At 43.2% G+C, this 20,672-nt stretch overlaps 1 protein-coding gene across 4 annotated transcripts in view; it reads right to left on the minus strand.

The window, feature by feature from the left end:
- LOC128770085 (ephrin type-B receptor 1-B) overlaps positions 1-20,672 on the minus strand; it is a 199,485-nt gene that overhangs the window by 14,496 nt on the left and 164,317 nt on the right. For 3 of the 4 annotated variants that reach the window (XM_053884336.1, XM_053884339.1, XM_053884338.1), the window contains exons 10-12: positions 13,147-13,335; positions 10,429-10,676; positions 9,240-9,455 (exon numbers count right to left, since the gene is read on the minus strand). In XM_053884336.1, the coding sequence (XP_053740311.1) occupies positions 9,240-9,455; positions 10,429-10,676; positions 13,147-13,335 (653 nt within the window). The remainder of the gene's footprint in view (positions 1-9,239; positions 9,456-10,428; positions 10,677-13,146; positions 13,336-20,672) is intronic. The other variant, XM_053884337.1, reaches the window with a different exon arrangement.

The raw sequence follows: 20,672 nt of genomic DNA on the forward strand, positions 1-20,672 counted from the left end.
ACACTAGGCAGTCAACCAGTAGCCACAATACTGAACGGCGTACTCGCTTTCCAGGTCTCACCCATTGTCCATTGCATGAAATTATTTGGGATAGTAAATAAATTCCTAGAAGGCAACTGAGTCCAATGAAAAAATGAAAAAAATCTGTGATATTATTTCACCAATGACAACAGGACTGGTTATTACTATGTACCGGATAAGAACTAGCAACTGAGTGAGTGACTTTTATTTTTAATAATTCTCAACGACAACATCATTGAAAGCCAATGCTGGAATAAAACGGAGCCATGAGAAGACTCTCTCGCGTCTAACGCTGTGCAGCCCAGGTCAGACCGGTCAGACATTGTGTTCCCTTCGCTGGTGTCGCCACAGTGAGATTACGTGTATCACCTGGTTTCAGTCGCCTGTGATCAGTCGTGACAGTCTGGATATAATGGATGGAGCTGTCAGCGGACAAGGTTTCAGCGTGGTGCTATGACAGCCGGGTCAGCAAAATAAATGATAAATATGCAGCAGTCAGACAGCACCAGCTCTCAGATGTGAGCCAGTCATCTGTGTGTTAGTGTGTGTGTGTGTGTGTGTGTGCCCAGCAGCCCTAGGAGATGAAGACATGTAACACCTGCCTGTGTGTGGCTGCGCATTTGTGGGAGTTCCAAATCCAATGTGCCTTTAAGAAGTGGTCATGCCATGCAGTCAAGGAGCTCTGCTGGTACTGTGCTGCCTCAGTCGAGACAAACCTCATGTAATTGAGGATCCCATTTTTGGGAACGTATATTTCACACAGACACTGTTTAATGACTCCGTCTGGAAAACCAATGCAGCCCCCCCACCTTCACTCTGACTCTTCTCTCTTCTTGCACTTCCAATTATAACAATCACCTTCCGAAGTGGTTTCAGACAGTCTATACCCGCCAATTAAAGTAGTCAATCTGAGGCTTTTTAATGAAAATAAATGGCCAACCATCAGCCAGGGATGTCGGCCCAATCTTCCAGGAGACATTTTTTTTCAGACACTTAACAAAGCAATGGTATCTATCTATCTATATGTAAATATGATGCATCCGCTCCTCCCTTCATTGCCTCCCTCCCTGCCGACTCGCCGCTCGCTTGGCAACAGCATGTCTACTGCGGAGGGGTTTTTTTTTCAGTCTGTCATGTAAAGTTTGCATCCTGCAGCACATGCACGTTAAAAGGCGTCAACGCCACAAATTCAATACGATATTTAAAACACCAGCACTCGACGGAGCACAGAGAGTTTTCCGTGCTCATGAAGGTGAAACTGCAGGGAACGGTCACTCGCAGAAATTCGGAACGCAAAGCATATTGACCAAGAAATAATCATTAATTTCACCAAGCCAACCTTTCTCAGGTGTCGTTTCAAGATAGAATCAACGGAATCCGCTGCTGTTTTTTTGTGTGTCAGATGCAGCGTTCTTTGGCCACCTGAATCTGAAACTTCTGCAAATGTCCAGAGTGGGAACTTTCATAAAAGAGGTTGAAGACAGCTGCTTTCGCTGAGTGCTCTCCCTGTCTCTCGGAGCATCCCTACTTTTTACAGTCTGAAGAGCGTCATGCTGGCAACAACGCTGAGCCTCGTCACATCAAACCGATGACATCACAGGCGTTTTATTTACCTTTAAAGCGCTCAAATGGCGCTCTTTTCTGCCAACAGAGACGATCTACGGCAGGGTGAAAAGAGCGCATTTTGAACACTTTCAATGTAAGTAAGATGTGAGGAGTTCAAGTTCAGAACATTCCCGAGATTGTACAAGTCAGTCTCGATGCCAGACCCCGTTTTCAAAACTAGAACTCGAAGATCACTGAAGTGACCCTCATGCATTTTCTGCGGGGCAGACAGCACCAATGGACCCAATGATATCTATTTTCTTATCTATTTTCCTTCTAAAATTTCTTGGGTGCGGCCAATATTCCAGTGCGCTCTTTAGTTTAGTTAGGAAAATACGGTAATCTATTGCGTAGGGGAGTTCAAAAATATATTTCAGATGTTTCAAAATACTGTAATAAAACATTAAAATACATTGGAGAAGACAATTATTTTAAATCTCCAAATTAGGATGAACTAAACCCTGTTCTAGCCAATAAACCCCTCGCACATTACCGAGGGAAGTCAGGGATTTTCTGCAATTACAAAGCAGCGTGACTAAGTTTTAACTCCCAAAAGCAACTTGGCCAAGACTCCCAGGTGGGGAAGCAGATGTGGCTGGTGTCTACAGCGGTGACTGATGCTGATGAGAGCAGGGGAGGTGAGCGCGACGGACTGTGACTCTCTCAGTATGTGGCCTGCCACACCAGTCGCACGTGAAAACAAGCAGTTTACTGCTTCCACATGTGTTTTTTCTGACTGAACCAACACTTGTTTGAGGTTAAAATGACACACCCTCTGCAGATTTATGTCATCAATTACACTCAAATTTAAACGTCAGTGGAATTATCATCACCTCGGAGGATTGAGTGGCGGCGGTTAGCCATGACTGTTACGGTGATCACTGATATCCATCAGGTCTGCTGACACATGTAAGGAAACACTTGCCCTTTTGCCTGAAAGTAAATAATGGGAGCACTGCAGCGGGTGTTTAGACAAGGCCAGCCGTGAAATGAGCCGCAGGCATCAAGGTGACACAGCTGCGTCTCAAGGGACGTCATGACAAATTCGCCAACAGGCTTTTGTTTGCATACAAATGGGTTACATGAGACAAGAGCCACTCGGAGAGAGACTCCTCCTTGCGCTGCCTGACTCCGGTCGATATTGGAAAATTCCGCTTTATTCTTGTTTACTTATCCCTGCATAAATATTTCACTGGGGAGAAGCAGGAGAGGCAAAAAGAGAGGTGGCGTCTGGGGCCAAAGAGGGTAAAAAAAAAAGGGATGCAAATGGAAAGCAGACAAACGGCAGCGAGCGTGAGCACCGGAGCGGAGCGGAGTGAATGTCACTCGGGTCACGGTACTTTGACAGAAGAGCTTTGTTACTGGCTCCATGTGACCTCGCCTTTCACCCCCTTTGAGCCTCAATGACACAAACAAACACACACTCATGGACCGACACCCTACTGTATACAACACACACCACACATCATGTGACATGTGAGCTGGATGTTACGCGTCATTGGTTGAGACAAATTCGCCGACCCATGCGTACACGCGAAGGTCTCCCAACCTAAACACGGGTTTCGCCATCATCTGGCGAGAGAAGACATTTTAAGGTTGAAAACCGGTGAATTGAAATCATAAACTCATTTCTCCGATGACTCGTGACAGGGCCAGATATACTGCAGAGGACCGCTCGACTCGGCGTAAATGAAGGAGACAGCTGAAGGTCCATGTTGAATACCAAAACCCTCTCACTTCACCACTCCATAAAAGGGAGAAGTTGCATCACATCATATTCATGCCAAGTGTCAAACCAATTTTTCTGAGAGCATGACTCAAATCTGCATCACTCAGGGCTGCAGATTGGAGAAATATTCATCCGGGTCTGCCGCACTCTCTTCAGCAGCCATCTCACCCTGAAAACGTGGACATGGGAGTCAGGTCATCGAAGGCCCAGAGTGTTGGCATCCACATGTGCGATGGAGTTTTGTTGCCATGTCAAGCAGAATCTATAGCTCCTGCCCTTCACGTTCTCCTGAGGACAACCAAGCTTAAACAGGCACATCAGCAGTGTTGGCTTCATGTAAAGTTGTCTTCTGCTGAAGGAGACATTTAGAACATCGGGCGAAATGAACTGAGCCAGTTGGCGGCACAGTATATTAATGATTTTGTTTTTACCACTCTGTGGTCCGGGCAGACTTTGCATCTGCAGTGGCAGTTGTGATATGATACAATGGTACAACTGAATACTCATTCCAGTATCATTCCAAACAGACGTAGAGTACAATTCACTTTTAAGTTACTCATGTATGGGCCATCATGACGCACAACACTAGAGACTAGACTTACATTAAAGAGCTAAAAATGCCTGGGTTTGAGGATCTAACCCAATGATTCTCAACCAAGCTGAGGGTCAGTTTTAATACACTGCCCTGCCATTTGGTGGCAGTAGTGTCTCAGTCGACTGAAGCCTCAAAGAAGCCGAAGAAGACAGCAGAAACTTGTCAGGTGTATAGTGTATGGAGATGTTCTTGAAAAGAAAAAAAATGAAGTAGTAGTAGTAAAATGATTTATGGCAATACTTAGATTTGCACTTCACTTTTATCTTCTTTACAGTTCATTCTGAAAAAAGACAAATAAATACATATATAGATATATAGATATTCAGTGAAATTTATTTTATGCATAATTTTCCAAAGTGTATTTTTTCCGTTTTCCATTTTTTCCCTTCAGTAAATGTGATGAACATGACTTGAACCTAGTTCTGAGTTTTCAACGGCAAATATCTTTGCAATGATCACATGGTTTTCATGTCATTTTGTTTAAGTGTAAGCAGATTAAATATGGCTATGGCATACAAATGAAATCAAGTGGGGCATTGTGAATTCAGTTCTACGACTTGAATGGGCCCCTGGGCCCATCTGTTCTGGAGAAGATCAAAAAGGTTCAGAACCTCCGAACGTTTTCTGGAGCAACGTCCCGTGGTAGTTTAACGCAACATTCAAGTGTCATGGTGTATCGCTTCACTAGTGTGGGATCGATGAAGATGGAGTGTCTTCAGCATTGGTGTGCAGTGGTTAAGAAGAAAGAGCTGAGCCAAAAGGCAAAGTCGATAAACAAGAGCTTGAGATGTTGTAGAGATATTCAATTACGCTTAGGGGACAAAATAAATCCTCAATATACTGAAATATCATGGCACTTGACGTCACGATACTGTATCGATATTTTCAATGCAAAACATCAACCTTCACTAAATAAATGCTTGCACGCCTGACTTCACTGTGTTGTGACTTTGTGCTTATACTAGCCATCAGCATGAGCAGTGCAAACAGCAGCACGCTGCCGGAACCAGACCCGGGCAGCGCCCACTTATTTATGGGATGTAATTCATCACAGCTCGGCAAATAGCCAGTGGAGAAGCTGGACAGCCATTTCACACCAACACGGTGGACGGACACCAGGGGTCAACCACATTACCAGCCGGCCCTCGCAAGCATACATTCAACATCACACGGCAGGAACTGTTCTCCAGGAAGTGTGGCGGGTGGGAGAGAAAAAAAAAAAATCTGAAACGCAGTGGACGGGGAAGAGATGATGAATTTGCTTGCGGAGGAGGTCGATGGCAATGTAAATCACTGCGCGTTAACGCAGTTTAATTTCCCGGAATCTTTGGCCTCGCCCGCCGCACCAACCTTGCCAGCTGATTGGTTTGCGTCCGGTCGTAGCGGAGGAGGTCACCGAGTGAAGGGCGGCTTAATTACAGCAGAGGAAGTGCAAACTTTGCCCTTGTTTACGTCTGACACAGAAGAGGTGGCATTGAGGGAGAGGACAGGGTTTTCAGGGGAATGTTGCCGGGATTATAGACAGACATCACCATTCCTTGGTGGAGTCAATCCGACAATCTACCTTTCCTTTTGTTTGACAGGGGTTGACTGCTTGACAGCTGTGCTTGGCTCTAGTCTAGCAAGATCATTCTGAGCTCAGTCATGGCCCACGGGCCAAATCCAGCCCGCCAAGTTGCCTATGTCAGTTAGGTTTCGTTCATCTTTTAGTTTGAACGTTTGGTTGTTTATTTCCTGTTTTATTTTGGTGGGATTGTTCTGGTCTTCCTGAGGGCACCTCATACGTGTCCCCCTCTAGTCCCTTCATCTGTCTCTCTGTTCATGTGTTTTAGTCCTGGTGCATTTTCATCTGCTGTCATTTTCATTTGCTGTCTATGTGTCACGTTACATCGAGTCAAACCTCTGTCTTCTTGTCAAGTTGAGTCAAGTCTCCACATCAAGTCAAGCACCAGCCTGGTGAAGTCACATCTCATCGAGTCAAGCCATTGTCTTGTCTTGCCCTGTCCAGTCTCACCCTGTCAATTCAAGAAACCTTTTTGGTCGAGTCCCTTCTTGTCAAGTCTGTCATCTTGTCAAGTTAGTCAAGTCTCACAACAATTTGAGAAACAGTCAGGTCAAGGCCCGTCTTGTCTAGTCAACTCATTGTCTCATCTTCCCCTGTCAAGTCAAGTGTCCACGTCAAGAAGTTCTCTCTTGTCAAGTCCATCTCTTTGTCAAGTTAGTCAAGTCTCCACATCAAGTCAAGTAACAGTGTGGTCGAGTCTCATCTAGTCAAGTTATCGTCTCACCCAAAAGGGGGACCTTTTGGACTCGACCAAAAGGTCCCCCAAATCACTTCACTTTACTTTTCTTTTCATCAACAGTCCTTTTTTTCACTTCAGCTAAATAAGGCGAAATGGTGACGTGCAGGAAGGATCATGAATTTTTAAAAGCCTTTTTAAAGGTCAGAGGAAAGTTAAAGGGGAATCAGATCATTATCTCCACGTCAACGCTGGGTAAAGAGCTAAGCGTCGGTTTTATTTTAAAGGACACTAAAACGTGTGTTGCAAAAAAAAAAAAAAGTCAATCTTTGCACTTCAGGAAACAACCTTTAAACTCCTATGAAAGTATGCATGACACGTAAAACAGCAGGGGGAAGGGGGGTCCAAACCATCTTGATATTACTGCAGAGGAAGTCGCGACTTCAACCTTCCAGTCTTTTGATCCGAGCGACACGGCAGATCGACTGAAGCCTGAGTCGGAGCCCAAACGCTGTAAAGTCACAGTCGAGACGATGGAGTGATATTTGACACACACACGTGGCCGCCATTTTAGCACCCACTCCCACACACACTTCCCCGTCCATGCCCACTGCATTCCCATCGCTCTCTCTCTCTCACACACACATGTAAAAGCCGCGATGAAACGGAGACCCGCAGCAGCTCCCAATGACCTGTGCCATGTGTTTGCGTGGGGGCGAGAGTGTGTTTTGCATTAGGAAGAGGGGAGGCAGTAGATGAACAAACGTGGCGGCTAATAATTACAGATCTGTAGCGTGGAGGAGTTAATGAGCAGCCAAAGCCTCCCATGATGCTCCAGCAATAATGAATGAGGCGCCAGAAGAGAGCCAGAAGTGTGGTGGGCTGTCAGTTGGAGGGGCCGCCGTGCCCTTTGGTTTCTCTGCTCTGGTCATGTCAATGAGAGAAGAGCCTTCCCAGAGGAGGGTTGTCTCCCCGCTAATGAAGATGTGACAGACTCTCGGTCCGTGACTCACCGAAAACGCTCATGTGTGGAGTCGAAGAAAGAGAAGTTAGAGAGGCCTCCAGGAGACGCGAGAGGTCGACATGTCTTTTATTCAAATTATTCAAAATGAAGCACTGGAGAGAGCAAGACAGTGCTGTTTTGTTACGGTGTTCAAAAGGTTTTTTTTTTAAATTTTTAAGCTTGAGTCTTGTTGCATAATATAATATTAGTTGCGGATATTGTTCCAAGTCCTACCACACCTGCTAAAAGCATTGATAAAGTTGTGAGATCCAGTTGCTAACCCTAACCCTAACACAGTCAAACGCTCCCAGTTGGACACCAGCCAGACAGCACTTCTTTTTAACAGTTCTACAGCCATGACACCACATGAAACTGAGGGAACCTGTCAATATTTACCAGTCAAAACTTGGTTAAATAAAAAAACACTTGCTCATTTGTATAGGCTTATAAACTGAAGAAGTCTGAAGAAGCAGAGCTTTTCATTTTGAAAGAAAGTCTGAATGATGCTTGAGTGTTTAGAGAACCATAAAGGTTTAGTGCGCATTATCTTCTATATTATATACTATAATTTAATATAGAGCGATGAGATGAAGGCAGAGGTACAAGTAAAAGAACTGTAAAGAGGGAAAGTCAAAAACAACAATGTCCTTAACAATAACTGCTTACAAAGTCGGACTTCATGACATAGGGTTCTGAGATCCTGGTTGAACAAAACCTTCAGATACACATTGTCATGTGTCACCAGCTGTGCTTTCCTATCCGGGGCGAGTTTTGTCGTTCTGTTAGTTTCAACATTCGGTTGCTTATTTTAATTTTTTTAACCTGTGTCCTTGTCTGCGTCCCCCACTGATCCCATCAATGGTGGTGTCCTGCTTCGTCTCCTCCTAAACTTAATTCAGTCAAGTCAATAAACAGTCTGGTCGAGTCTTGTCGCATCTAGTCAAGTCAAGTGTCCATGAAAAGTCAAGCAGCCATCCCACCCTGTCTCATCTAGTCACCGTCAGGTCACCTTCAGTCGTCAACTTAAGGCAAGTCTTGTCACGTCTCAAGTCACCCTCCTGTCTCGTCATGTAAAGTCAAGTTATTTTCAAGTCATGGTCAAGTTTTGTCCTCTTTTGCGTCGTCTCTAATGTCTTTGGACTAAAACTGAACTTGGATCCTAGTCTGTCTCCTGCTTTTGGGTCCAAAACCACAACAGACTGCACAAGACACGTTCGAAAACTAAATATATATATGAATATTTTACCTCAGAACATATTTACTTATATTTTCCCAATTCAAACGATCACCTTACTGACTAAAGAGCGCACTGGAATATTAGCCGCACCCACTAAATTTAAGAAGGAAAATAGATTTTGCTCATTCATAAGCCTCAGCAGAAAGGTCAGTGGTGCACCCGTCTTACAAACGCTTTTCAAAAACAGTTTTGAAAACGGGCTTTGGCATCGAGACTGACTCCTGCAACAAACTGGGCAATGTTCTGAACTTCAATCATGAACGCCTCATATCTTTTATTCACATTGAAGCGCTCAAAAATGCTCTGTTTTCGCCCGCGTGCCCAAAGTTCTGACACCACAGCCTTGGTTGCAGCAGCTGCTTCACCATTCCAGACCTCCAGGAGATCGGCTCTGTTGCCGAAAACAGCACATTTCGAGCGCTTTAAAGATAAAAAAAAGCCTCTGAATTCGTCTGAATTCATCGCCTCCGATTTCATCTGATTTCAACGTTTAAAAATCCATAAGAAAAAAAATTAACTGTTACCCACACATTGCGAAGTAGATGTGTTTGTGTGCGACTGATGTCCCTCTAATGGATTTTGTCAAAGTATGAAGAGACTCAGGACAGATTATAATCCCATCACTTTGTAAACAATAAATGAAAACTTAGTGGAGCGGCAGCTCCCATGATATGATATAAACAGAACAGATGAGTGCTTTCCGAATGAAAGTATACGTTGCTTATTTTTTCATGTCATTTGTTTGGCCAGGTGGGAAGCACACAAACACAGAATATGAGTCAAATCCGGATAATGGGGGGAGGACTCACCAGAGAGCTGGTGTAGCTGGGGTCCGACGTGTCTTCCTGGAGGTAGCGCGACAGACCAAAATCGGACACTTTGCACACCAAGTTGCTGTTGACCAAAATGTTGCGCGCAGCCAAGTCCCGATGCACGTAGTTCATTTCGGACAGATACTTCATCCCAGCAGAGATGCCACGCATCATTCCCACCAACTGGATGACGGTGAACTGGCCGTCGTTTTGCTAGAAACAAAAAAAATAGGATGATTTAGTGGAAAAGGGACAGAATGGACGGAGACTCAAGGTTGTCCCAGAAGTAGGTCCAATCCTCACCACAAAATAATTATGCTTTGTTTTTTGTTTTTTTTTTCATGACGAATGTTTCAAAGCAGCTTGGTTCACTATCATTTCTGTCTGCGCTGCAATGAATAAAAGCATAGTTTAACAAACTTCATGGGTCTGAAAGCTACAAATGAGCCTGAGCTCACAAGGGATGTTTTAGTGCGAGTTCAAAAGTTTTGAACAAATGTCTTTTTTTGCTGTCCTTGGTCAGAAAAAAAACTTCAACATACAATAATCCATCGTCGGTCAAAAATAAATTATTGATTTTGATGTTTTGATACAAAATGAATCCAAAGATCCTTTATAGTTCATGAAGACTTATCCAAGAACTCAAGTGTTTCAGGTCAGCTGCCTCGCGTTCAGCAAAATTCCTGGTCTAATCCACAAATTTGGCACTGTCTTTCATCCCGCCCGACATCAATGGAGAGCGACCCTCGACCTTGCCACTGCTCTGAAGAGCGAGCTTTGAACCCCTGGAAGACAGTAACAAATAAGAGGGTGTGGAAGATCGATGCAAACACAAGTCGGATGTGGCGGTTAGCAAAGCCAACTTCAAAGAGTCCTTTTAAGGCGGCCAGGATGAAAGCAGAGGCAAACACCAGTCCGCGAGATTGAGCGAAGCAAAAAAGCCAGTTGAATATCGATTAAGACGCACGTCTGCGCACTTTTTAATCTAAAGCAAAGAGGGAAAAGTCCATGAAAGGCTCCGGGCGCTAATCGGAAATTGAAATGCCATCGCAGCTCGTGGCTTCTAAAGTGAGAGTGACAGCAATGGTGTTCATTGTCTGACAAGATTCGCCACTCTGTAATAGATTCATCTGGAAGTCCGTTCCTGATTTCTCTGAATTGTATGTCCACTGCTGAGGTTTCTTACCCGGAGGAAGGAGTCCAGGGCGCCGTTCTCCATGAACTCGGTGACGATCATGACCGGGCGGCTCTTGGTGACGACTCCCTCCAGACGGATGATGTTGGGGTGGTCAAACTGACCCATGATGGACGCTTCAGCCAGGAAGTCCCGCCTCTGCTTCTCCACGTAGCCCGCCTTTAGAGTCTTGATGGCCACGTAGATCTCCCTCTTGCCGGGCAGCTTCAGGCGGCCTTTGTAGACCTCGCCAAACTCGCCTGAGTAAGAACACAAAAGAGCTCAGTATCACACAGTAATTTTTGTTGTTGACTATATTTTAGTTTGACTTCAGGTTGATGGAAAAGACTTTCCACTGAACAAACTTGACTAACAACATCTACATATTTTTGGCATGAGGCTCCATCTGTGACAGAATCTTACAATATGGATGTGTTATTTATATATTATTCAGCCTGTTTAACAACTAATTTTGACCTTTATTACAGAGAAATAGTTGCTCCTCATGTCCTACAAGCGTGTTATGAAATAATGGTCTTCCTTTATCTGATTCAGCTTCTTGTAAAAGTCGCTTTTTGGAAATTTGATGACAGATTTTTAATGTCATCATAACTTCATTTGATATTTAATCGAAGTACCTGATCGTTTTTTATACTTGATATTTTAATACACGTAAAAAATGTCATTCAACATTTTTTACAAGTGTTTTACATTTAAAATAAAAAAGAACTGATTATACTGTTTAATGTCTTTTTATTGGATACAGCATTGTCATTATTATTATTTTATTATTTTACAGAAAACACTCTTTGACCAAGTCATCACCACAGATAGTACTGGATTATCGCGCGTCTTTCCCCCACTTTATTTTCAACCCTATATTTACAATTATTTACATCTATGAAAAGTGTCAACATCAGCTGAAGTCCATCCCAGCTACAAAGGTCGAAGGGTTGGGGACACTCTGGAGAGGAGGCCAGCTCATGCCAACGCTCACATTGAGTCAAAACAAAGAGTCACCAAATAACCTTTGCATGTTTTCATACTCTGGGATGAAACCAGAGGGTCCAGCTGGATTCCTGCGTGGCTGCAACAATAACCACCAACTGTGCTCAAGCTCACGAAAAGTGGATAACCAAGTTGAGTGTTTCCTTCAAATGAAAGTAGAAAATGAAAATCCAAAACCCTGATGATGAATTATGGGCTGCCGCTCTCCTGCAGAGACGCCACACAGCGGCATCAACAAAACAGGGAATCTTTAATGAGACAGTCCGGCCGCTTCCTTCCTTCCCCTCTGCTATCTCTGTCACATTCTCACACCTATCTTGCTGCGCCGACCACACCACAGGACGTCTGCCAGGTCCACGCTCATGAACGCACACGTTCTAAAACCCAAACTGTTTCTGCTTCAAGCTGCCGTTCTGCATCCTGTGGGATAAATGCTGAAATAAAAGAGGTACACGGCAGCAGCACATGCTCATAAATGTTGCTCCTCAGCAACGCTCAAATGTCTATTTAAACCCCCTTTGAAGGTTCGAGAAAAAGCCCTTTTTAGTATAGATTTTTTAAACATTCAAAGGTAATTGTTTTTCCTCCAGTCACAGCAGAGTGGGCGTGTTTGGGGAGGACGAGATTTGTATGTAAAATTGTATTTTTTGCAAACAGACAAACTGATGTTGTCATAGAGGACCAATATCAGACGCTCATATCACGAGGTTTGCTTTCATTTTCATTAGATCGACTTTCAGTTTTATATTGTTTACATGAAAGTATTGCTTAGGGTGAAGAATATGTTTCTATGACCCCGAAAAAAAAAGAAAAAAGAATGAATTTGGTATATTACTGAATCAAATGATGGAGCCATACATACATCAAAACAACAAAATATTGTTTATTTTGCAATAGCACAATAAATCAGGATGGTGGCTATATTCAAGTTTTTATATCACCTTATTTAAAGTAAAGCTCTTTTAATGTCTTGAAAATATTTGTATAAGAATTTCAAGTCCACTCAGAGTAGTGGAAACTCTGGCCATTTGTGTAGTGAAAAACCTCCCTGTACAAAAGCAAACAGAAGCTTTTGTTTGCTTTTGTTCAGGGATTCCTCCATGTTTGTTGTTGTTGTTATCATCCCAGCTGCCACGTGTCTTGTGCATCAGTGTGATCAGTGGAGCAGGAACTCCTGCACTGACAAAGGTTCCCTGTTGTCTGGAGAGCAAACTGTTCAGTTAAGATTAGTAGGGAAACAAATATTCATGTGTTATTATTATCTTGCTTGTTTGGTTCAGATGGACTGTTAAAGGCTCCAAATAATTCAAGCTTTCTGCTTCTATTTACTGGTTCAGTTGCAAGAGCGCAAAACACCATCTTCATCCTGATGATGTGTGAGCCGTCCGAGGCCGTACATAATGCTAAGAAAAAAAACAACAGAAAGGGGGCGATAGTTGGGAAGATCAAGAGCCTCGTCATATGAAAACAGACGGGAGGGGCGTGGTGTCAGACTGGAGTTATTTTTGATGCCATTTGGTCCCAGAGTAGCTGACCTATATACAGCTGGTGCACTTGACAGGAACCGTTCCACGGCTTGGATGCTGACTCAAAGAGCAGCAGGGATCAGCAACCTTGACCACGCTTATGTGCAACATGTTTGTCCCCTGCTCCACGGATGTAAACATCATTACCCAACATGCAAAGGCATTCTCCTTGACTCGTGTCGCTAACAGCGCCTACCTGCTCCGATGACCTCTTCGATCTTCACAGTGGACACGTCAATCTCCTTGGCAAACTCGTGGACGGCCTCATTCGGATCCTCGTAGGTGAACGGGTCAATGTAGATCTTCATCCCCGGGGAGCCTGAGAAGTGGGTCGGGCAGCCCAGCGGGGAGGGGCAGTTAGACATGTCGGCTCGCAAAGAGAGTTCTAGAACAATCAAAGTGCTCAATGAGCGTTTTACGCAGAATAAAACAGTCTTTTCCACATGATTGATGGCCTCTGCTAATGGTTGATGGCCAGAACAACCCCTTAAGTCACGCCTTAAATTAAAACCCGACACGTTAATGTTGGTGAAAAACAATAACTCAATTTAATGGACAGGTCTACTCGGGCGGAGACAAGGTAAGTACAACATAAAATAAATCTTAGAGAAGACGTATTGAAATACATTGGTTTTGTTCACTATGGAGGCTTTGGTACAGTCAAATCCCGAGCCAAGAGCCGGAGAGATCAATTCAGCGACACACTCACCTTCTGTGTGAATGGAAAGATAAAAAGGCACATCTTAGTCATGTCGCGCCACTCATCTTCTCAGAAGTCACGGCAAAGACTTGGACTTGGATGTGGTTTGAAAAGGCGACATAAGTGTGTTTCGTTGAATTTATAATGGTGCTGTGAAGTGCACTTACAGGGAATCCTTATTTATAACTTAAAGCTGCTGCTTGGTACAAAACTGGGTCTTATTGTTGGACTTTATTTCATCACAAACCAAACCAATATTTTGAACCATTTTGCAGCTCTGTGGAGCGTTAAAGAGTTAAAATTCTGAATAAAATAAATATAATAAAACAAGGTCTGAATCTCATAAAACAGTTTCTCTTTTCATGAACAAACCCCAAAGAAGATAAGTAAAGTGTAAATGAAAGTATAGCCATAAAATGTAATTTTAAAAGATGCTCCAACAGGTGAACAGTTTTTACTGTTGCGGGCGTCATCAGTTAAGCAACTTCTCCATAGTTGGTAACTATCACAGATTTGCTGCTGTCAATTAAATTCAATGACAAAAGTGTATTAAAACTGAGCGTCTCCTGGCCCAGTGGTGTAAAACAAAAAACTTCCTGCCGCCCTCTAGGGGGCGCTAGCAACCATATGGTTAAGAATCACTGGTTAAAATGACTTTCGGAATGTAAACAAACACAGGCTGAGTCCATCACAACTTGGACCAGTGAAGGCAACACACAGCAGAAGGATAAGATAACACAAAAGAATGTGTGGAAAGTGTGGAAGCACTTGTATACACTCGTTCAAATAGAAGCAATTTTCCTGTGGCCCTCCCCGTCGGCACAGGGGCAGCGATAACACTGCTGGCCTATAGACTCTTTATCCTCAGATGGTATCGCTCGGATCACCGGGGTGCGATCACTTTTTTTTTTAAATTTGCTGCCCGGCAGAAGTTTGCCGATAAGCACTCGATACACGGCGAGACAAAATGGACATCACCAACAACAAGCCGGTGCCAAAGCAACAGCCCCCACCGAGGAGGACAGGCGCCTTTCTGGGAAGTGTTTAGTAACAAGTCAGGCGTACATGACTGGAATAAACCCATCTGCATCAAGTCAATTTGCGCCTGCTCATTGGCATAAGCCACACAGTGAGATGGGGAAGTCTCGGGAGAGAGGAAGAGGAAGAGCTCTGGCGTTAACGTGCTTCACCTCGTGCCTGAATCACAGCGGATTTTGCTTCAGGAGCTAATTGCCTTGAACTCTGTCTGTGTGGATGTAATTGCTTATTGAAGATTCCATAGCAGTTTGGTTCAGCGTCATCTATCAGAGGGTTTGCAGCTTTGCATAACATAAAAATGTATTTAGAAGCGGAGCCAAGCCACTCGCTGAGCGCTCCCACGTGCCGGAACCAAAAGTCTCAGCAGGGATTCGATAGACGACACACTTAAAAGACGAGAGAACACATCAACCTTGGAACTAAATCAGCTGAGCATTCCTTAGTCATTTATTTCCACAAGACTGGCAAGCTGGTTTGCCAACTTAAATATCAATAAAACACAACAGACATACTGAGCACTTCAACTGCACACATTACGCCAATTGGAAATAAAAGCTACATGGGAAAAAAAAAATCCAAGATAAAATTGTAATACTCTCAAATGCATATATATATATATATTTTTAAAAATCTGAATCGATTTTTCCCATTACAATGAATGGAAAAAGAAATAATGGGTTCCAAGCCTTAAAATAGTCTTTTGTAGGAGTGAATGTAGAGTGTCTGCTGCAGGTGCGCTGTTCCTCTATGTGTGTGGCCGCTGCATGTGGGAGGGGTTGCCGAGTGAGTGACGTCTCTCCAGAAGTGAAGAGGTGCCCGGTGCGTGTCCAGCTCTGAATGTGCGCTTCTGTGCAGTTTGGCTGTGACAAAGTCATAAACCAAGTAATGCTCTGTCCCAGACTCGCCTCATCCCTGTCCCAGCTCCAGCCCACAACAGGACATCAAACCCTGGAGTGAGCGCTCCAGCCTCGGAGGTGTGGAGAGCGAGCACCTCCCCTGTGACACTCTACCATGGTCCAGTGTGGAGACAGGAAAGGTTTTACACCTCAATATGAAGAGAAAACAGTCAGTAAATGTAGCTAACGGGACACGTCTGCATACAGAGGCTGCGTTATACACAATAACAAAATGCGTCATGGGTCAGCTGATCGGTCCGCGCACGTTATGTTTTTTTCCAGCTTTTTTCCGGGGCGTTCGAGTTCTGGATTTTCGTTCGAAATCAGAAGCAAAAAACAAACTCCGATTTGTTCGAAGTCCGGGACGTTCGAAACCGAGGTACAACTGTATATACAGTATATAAGTATAAGTTGATACGGTAAAACGGGTAAACAAAAAGAAAAGGGTAAAATCTTTACTGCAATTTGTTCCAGGCCAGAATCTGATTTTCTCTTTTTTGGGCATTTACCAGATATTCCAATAGACCTATGTCAGTTTTAAATTTATGTTCTTCTAAATTTCTATTATCTTCATTGTATTTTATGTATTTATTTATTGTATGGCCAGAGAGCGAGGGAGGTGACGAAGAGGGTGCAGACAGGGTGAACAACTGGCTGGTGTGATCAGAATCAAGAGAGCTCTGTATGAGGAACCCACTTTGATGTTTGGTTTCTGACACAAAGACAAGGAGTAGAGTTAGCGCTTTGGAGACTGAAGGGGAGTAGCAGACGAAAGGAAGATGATGAAGACAACCAATGAGCTTCAAGGTCCTGGTAAATAAGGACGATAGGGAGGATGATGACGGCAGGTTAAAGCCGAGGAGGATGTCACCATTTTATGCGGCTGAGAACACCATAAAATGAGAAGACAGATTGGTTTAACAAGTGCGGCCTGGGGGCCAAATAGGCCCTTTGACTGTATTGATGTGGCCCTATGCTATGACTGTAAAACTGACATTGCCTCTGACATTTTTGTTCATTATGATGCCATTGAAACAAAACTTTCTTGTTTGTTTATTTTTTTACTTAAATTGTTCATCTTTTTCGTTGCCTATTTTACGATTTCTAGTTCCCTAAAATACATGAGAATTGAAAATCTTAATAATACACCTATACCATAGTGATAACTCACCTTTTAATATTTAAACTTTGAATTTGAAATCATGAAACAACCTATTAAGACACTGCATGCATGCAACCAAAAAACTGAAAACAAAAAAAAAAACAAGTACTTTATCTTAATAACAAAGGAAATATACCTTGACATCAATCCTATTTTTACCAGGCGGCGCTAAGAAGACGGGAAAACTCCTGGCGGCGCCCCTCAATAAATTCATACTTAATAATGAGTCGTACAAAATGTACAAATGTGGAAAACGCATTTGCACAGTCACTGGTTTGAAGTAGCTGCGTCTGAATTACACAGACGCACTTAGGCATGTTATTGCCATCTAGCACAAACGCTATTAGCCTGCGCAAGATGCTAATGCGTCCACATATCACTGCAGCCGCAGATCATTTGACAAGTGAAACTCAGTAAACAACGACAGGCAAACCTTCAAAAAAAAAAAACATTTGTGCTTCAGACTTAAGCGGCTCCATGAAATGCACTCACCAAAGAACAAAGAAAGCAAAACTGTGTCGAATCACCATCCATTTATCGGCTTCAAATTCTAGTTAACCTCCTCTCAAAACACATGTGGATCAGCCGATGTCTGCATTTTCACAACATAATGCCTCGCACTCGGTAACATTAGACATTAGCAATATTGGTCTGGACCCACATCGATTTTGATCTGCTAATATCACAGGAAAATGCAATTACTTTCTCCAGTTTGGACTCGAGCCGTATCAACTTTGTCACCTCATTAAAAGAGAATTACTGTATTAGTTTCACAAACAAACAAACATTATTAAATGATAACTGCATTGAACGCTCCATATAAAGGACCACTTCCTTTCTATTGGATGCAGGGACACAAAGAATTGCATCACGCGTTGTATCACATACAGCTGTATGTGTGACGATTAAACCTCTTGAATCCTTGTATCTTATGGAGTATTTAGTAATAATTTGCACGGTAAAGATGATGTAGTGCATGAATGAGTGCTACAGTATATACTGTTGGATAAACGCCTGTCTTTTAAGATGGTACTCCACAGGACAGGACGGAGGATTTGCAGAGGGGTTTTAGATTGATGGCACCTAAAGTTCTTTTGGGGTTTTCAGGTTGGTTTTGGAGTCATGTTGCACAAGTTACTGCAAATGGCCCGCGGCATAATGTCTGTTGTTGAAGAGTTAACTTAAAGTCACCAGACCAAAACTTCCTACACTTGAGTTCTTGCGTAACATACGTAAAGTGGGTTACACACATCGACCGACTGACAACTTTCATCACGAAAGCAGAGGTTATGCTCCAGTTATTACGATTTTTTGGGGGGGATTTTTCTGTTAAAAACCATGCAAGAGCGTCCCATCCATCCATCCATTTGGAGTGTTTTTTGGTTGTTGCGATGCCTCATCTTCGCTCTATCACGAGTGAGCAGGTGGGATTTTGGGCTGGGAGGACGAACCTCCAGAAAGGTGGTTGGACGGAAACTTCAGGTGAGTGTCGAGATTACGGGGGCGCACCACAGACGTAGCGTTTAAATCACGATTTTCTTTATCTTCTAACCTTGTTTCCATCCATTTTTTTATTTTCATGTTATGAAAATAATTTCCTTTGGGATAAATAAAGTTTTCTGATTTCTGATATTGCAAGTCGATAACAGAACTTTTCTCAGTGTAGGGGGTCTCGCCGAGTCCGTCATATGTCCTAAACACAACAGTCTACCTCAAGAGTTTTTACGAAGACACGAAAGAAAAATGACACTAAGAATCACAGTTGTTTTTACAAGTTTTAACTTTCCTTCCTTCATGGATGTGCAGGATAGGTGGGCCGGAGACAAGTGTGGCAGCAGCAAGAAAAAAAAAAGAAAAAAAAAGGAACGAAAGCTTGCACATTTTTGGGTGTTCCGACCACAACAATTGAGTGAGAGGCATTATTTCATTGTTGTCCTGAACACCGCAATTGCAAATCTGTCAGTCAAATTTGAAAAGAATGAGAGAAAAACAATGCATTGTGAAGAGGATTTGACAAGTGTCAGCATTGTGAGAGTCCAAGGCAGGAGCCAGTGAATGGGACTCTTTATCTATGTTGTCTTTTCTCCCCACTTCATTAGACGATGAGAACAACTCTCCTCTTTTGTTTACCTCCACACTGGTGCTAATTGTGTTTCCAGGACAGGCCCCTGACAAAGCCATTGTCAGCGCAGTCCCGACTCACGCTGCACAACTGTGTTCGCAGTGTCAAGCTCCGCCACACGGGTCCCCTGAGTGACTGCTGCGCCCACCCTTCACGGGGCACTCGTCGAAGGTGGAAAACATGAGCCCAGTCCATTGTGAGCAACAATGTGTGACGGAGTGTGTATATATTTTTCTAGCGATTGAACACCCCGCAGGCAGCTTCAAGTCATCAGTCAGTGGCAGGGGAGCGCTTAAAACATGATTCACTTGTGGCGACTGCATCGCCCGGAGAGACGACTGCCAGTCAGTGTCTCAGAAAAGAGCAGCAAATCTAATGTGCCCCTTTGTCATGTATGAATTATACATGATATACATACACTTCCCACATCATGGATCACATGTCATGATGCAGGGAGACTACCTGGGATGCCTTGTAATAAGATTAATATATACAAATCCTACCATAAAAAAAAAAAAAAAAAAAAAAAAAATATATATATATATATATATATATATATATATATATATGTCATTTTTTTATTTTCGACCTTGCACACACTGCTCTGATGTTCAATTGTGAAAAGAGGTTCAGGCGAATCTGCTTTGACATTTGAGTTGCATTGAGAGCAATAAAGAGTCTGCCAGTTCAAGAACCTTCTGGAGCTTTGATAGAGTGTCGCGCTGCGTATATGAAAAGACGGAAAGAAAGAAAATACACGTTCATTATGCAGCTGAGTTAGAAATGAAACACTTCCACTTCAATCTGTGCGTCGAGCTTAAAAAGAATGAATGAATGAATCGCAATTAGAACCCTGCCTTTTTCTTTTTTTACAAATAATTTCACGTTTCGTTTGTGATGAAAATCTTTGATTCAAGGTAATAAATGCATGTTAATTTCAAAGAGCTCTCTATTATGGGTGTTTTGGCAACAAGTGCAGTTGACTAGCAATGTACTACGACACAATACTACATAACTACAATTTTCAATAATAGAATATTTGAGCAGATTATTGTTAGTATCAATTAAAAACAAAAAAGAAGCTACATTTTGCTTAAAATGACAAAACCAAAATGGAGGCTCTTTCTGAAATACACTATGACACAGGTACACAAATGGACACTTGGCCGTGAGCGTCACATACACATGGGGCTCAGATGCATCGGAACCAGATCCATGCAAAATGCAGATCCAAGGTGCAAAGTCGGCTGCTGTCTGGGCTGATCGGGGCCGAATCCTGGCCGAATGTGACCCGGAACCAGGCCGTATATTAGCTTGAATTTTACTACACTGGGCCATGTCTGGCCCATAACCCTTTCAGATGGACTTGCTGTACCAGCCCATTGTTCCAGCGGCATGCGGCCTGGCATCATGAACTACTGCAGGGGTGGCCACATTGTTTTACTGTGTTCACTTCACCTGAACAGCTGGTCACGTGACTTAGCGGCAGTATAGCAGTTAAAGCACGTCCCTGTGTGTCACAAGGTTGCCGGATAGCGTCGGCGTATGTCTCTTGTACATGCATTTTTAAAGTTCATACATTTTACCGTGGTCCTCCTTGAAATATCAAGCGGTGTAGATAGAAATGTGTGTGCCATTTATTTCACTAGTATATATATATTTTTTACGTGGCTCATGCCACCAATAACAATAACAATCTGTGTATGTGAGCGACGCTGCAGACTGTATCGTCTCATCTTCACTCCAACAATGAATAGTAGTGGAAACACATGCCATATGTTTAGTTGAGGGAATGACAAAGGGA

This window comes from Synchiropus splendidus, chromosome 13, assembly GCF_027744825.2.
Source record: "Synchiropus splendidus isolate RoL2022-P1 chromosome 13, RoL_Sspl_1.0, whole genome shotgun sequence".
NCBI classification, from domain to species: Eukaryota; Metazoa; Chordata; class Actinopteri; order Syngnathiformes; family Callionymidae; genus Synchiropus; species Synchiropus splendidus.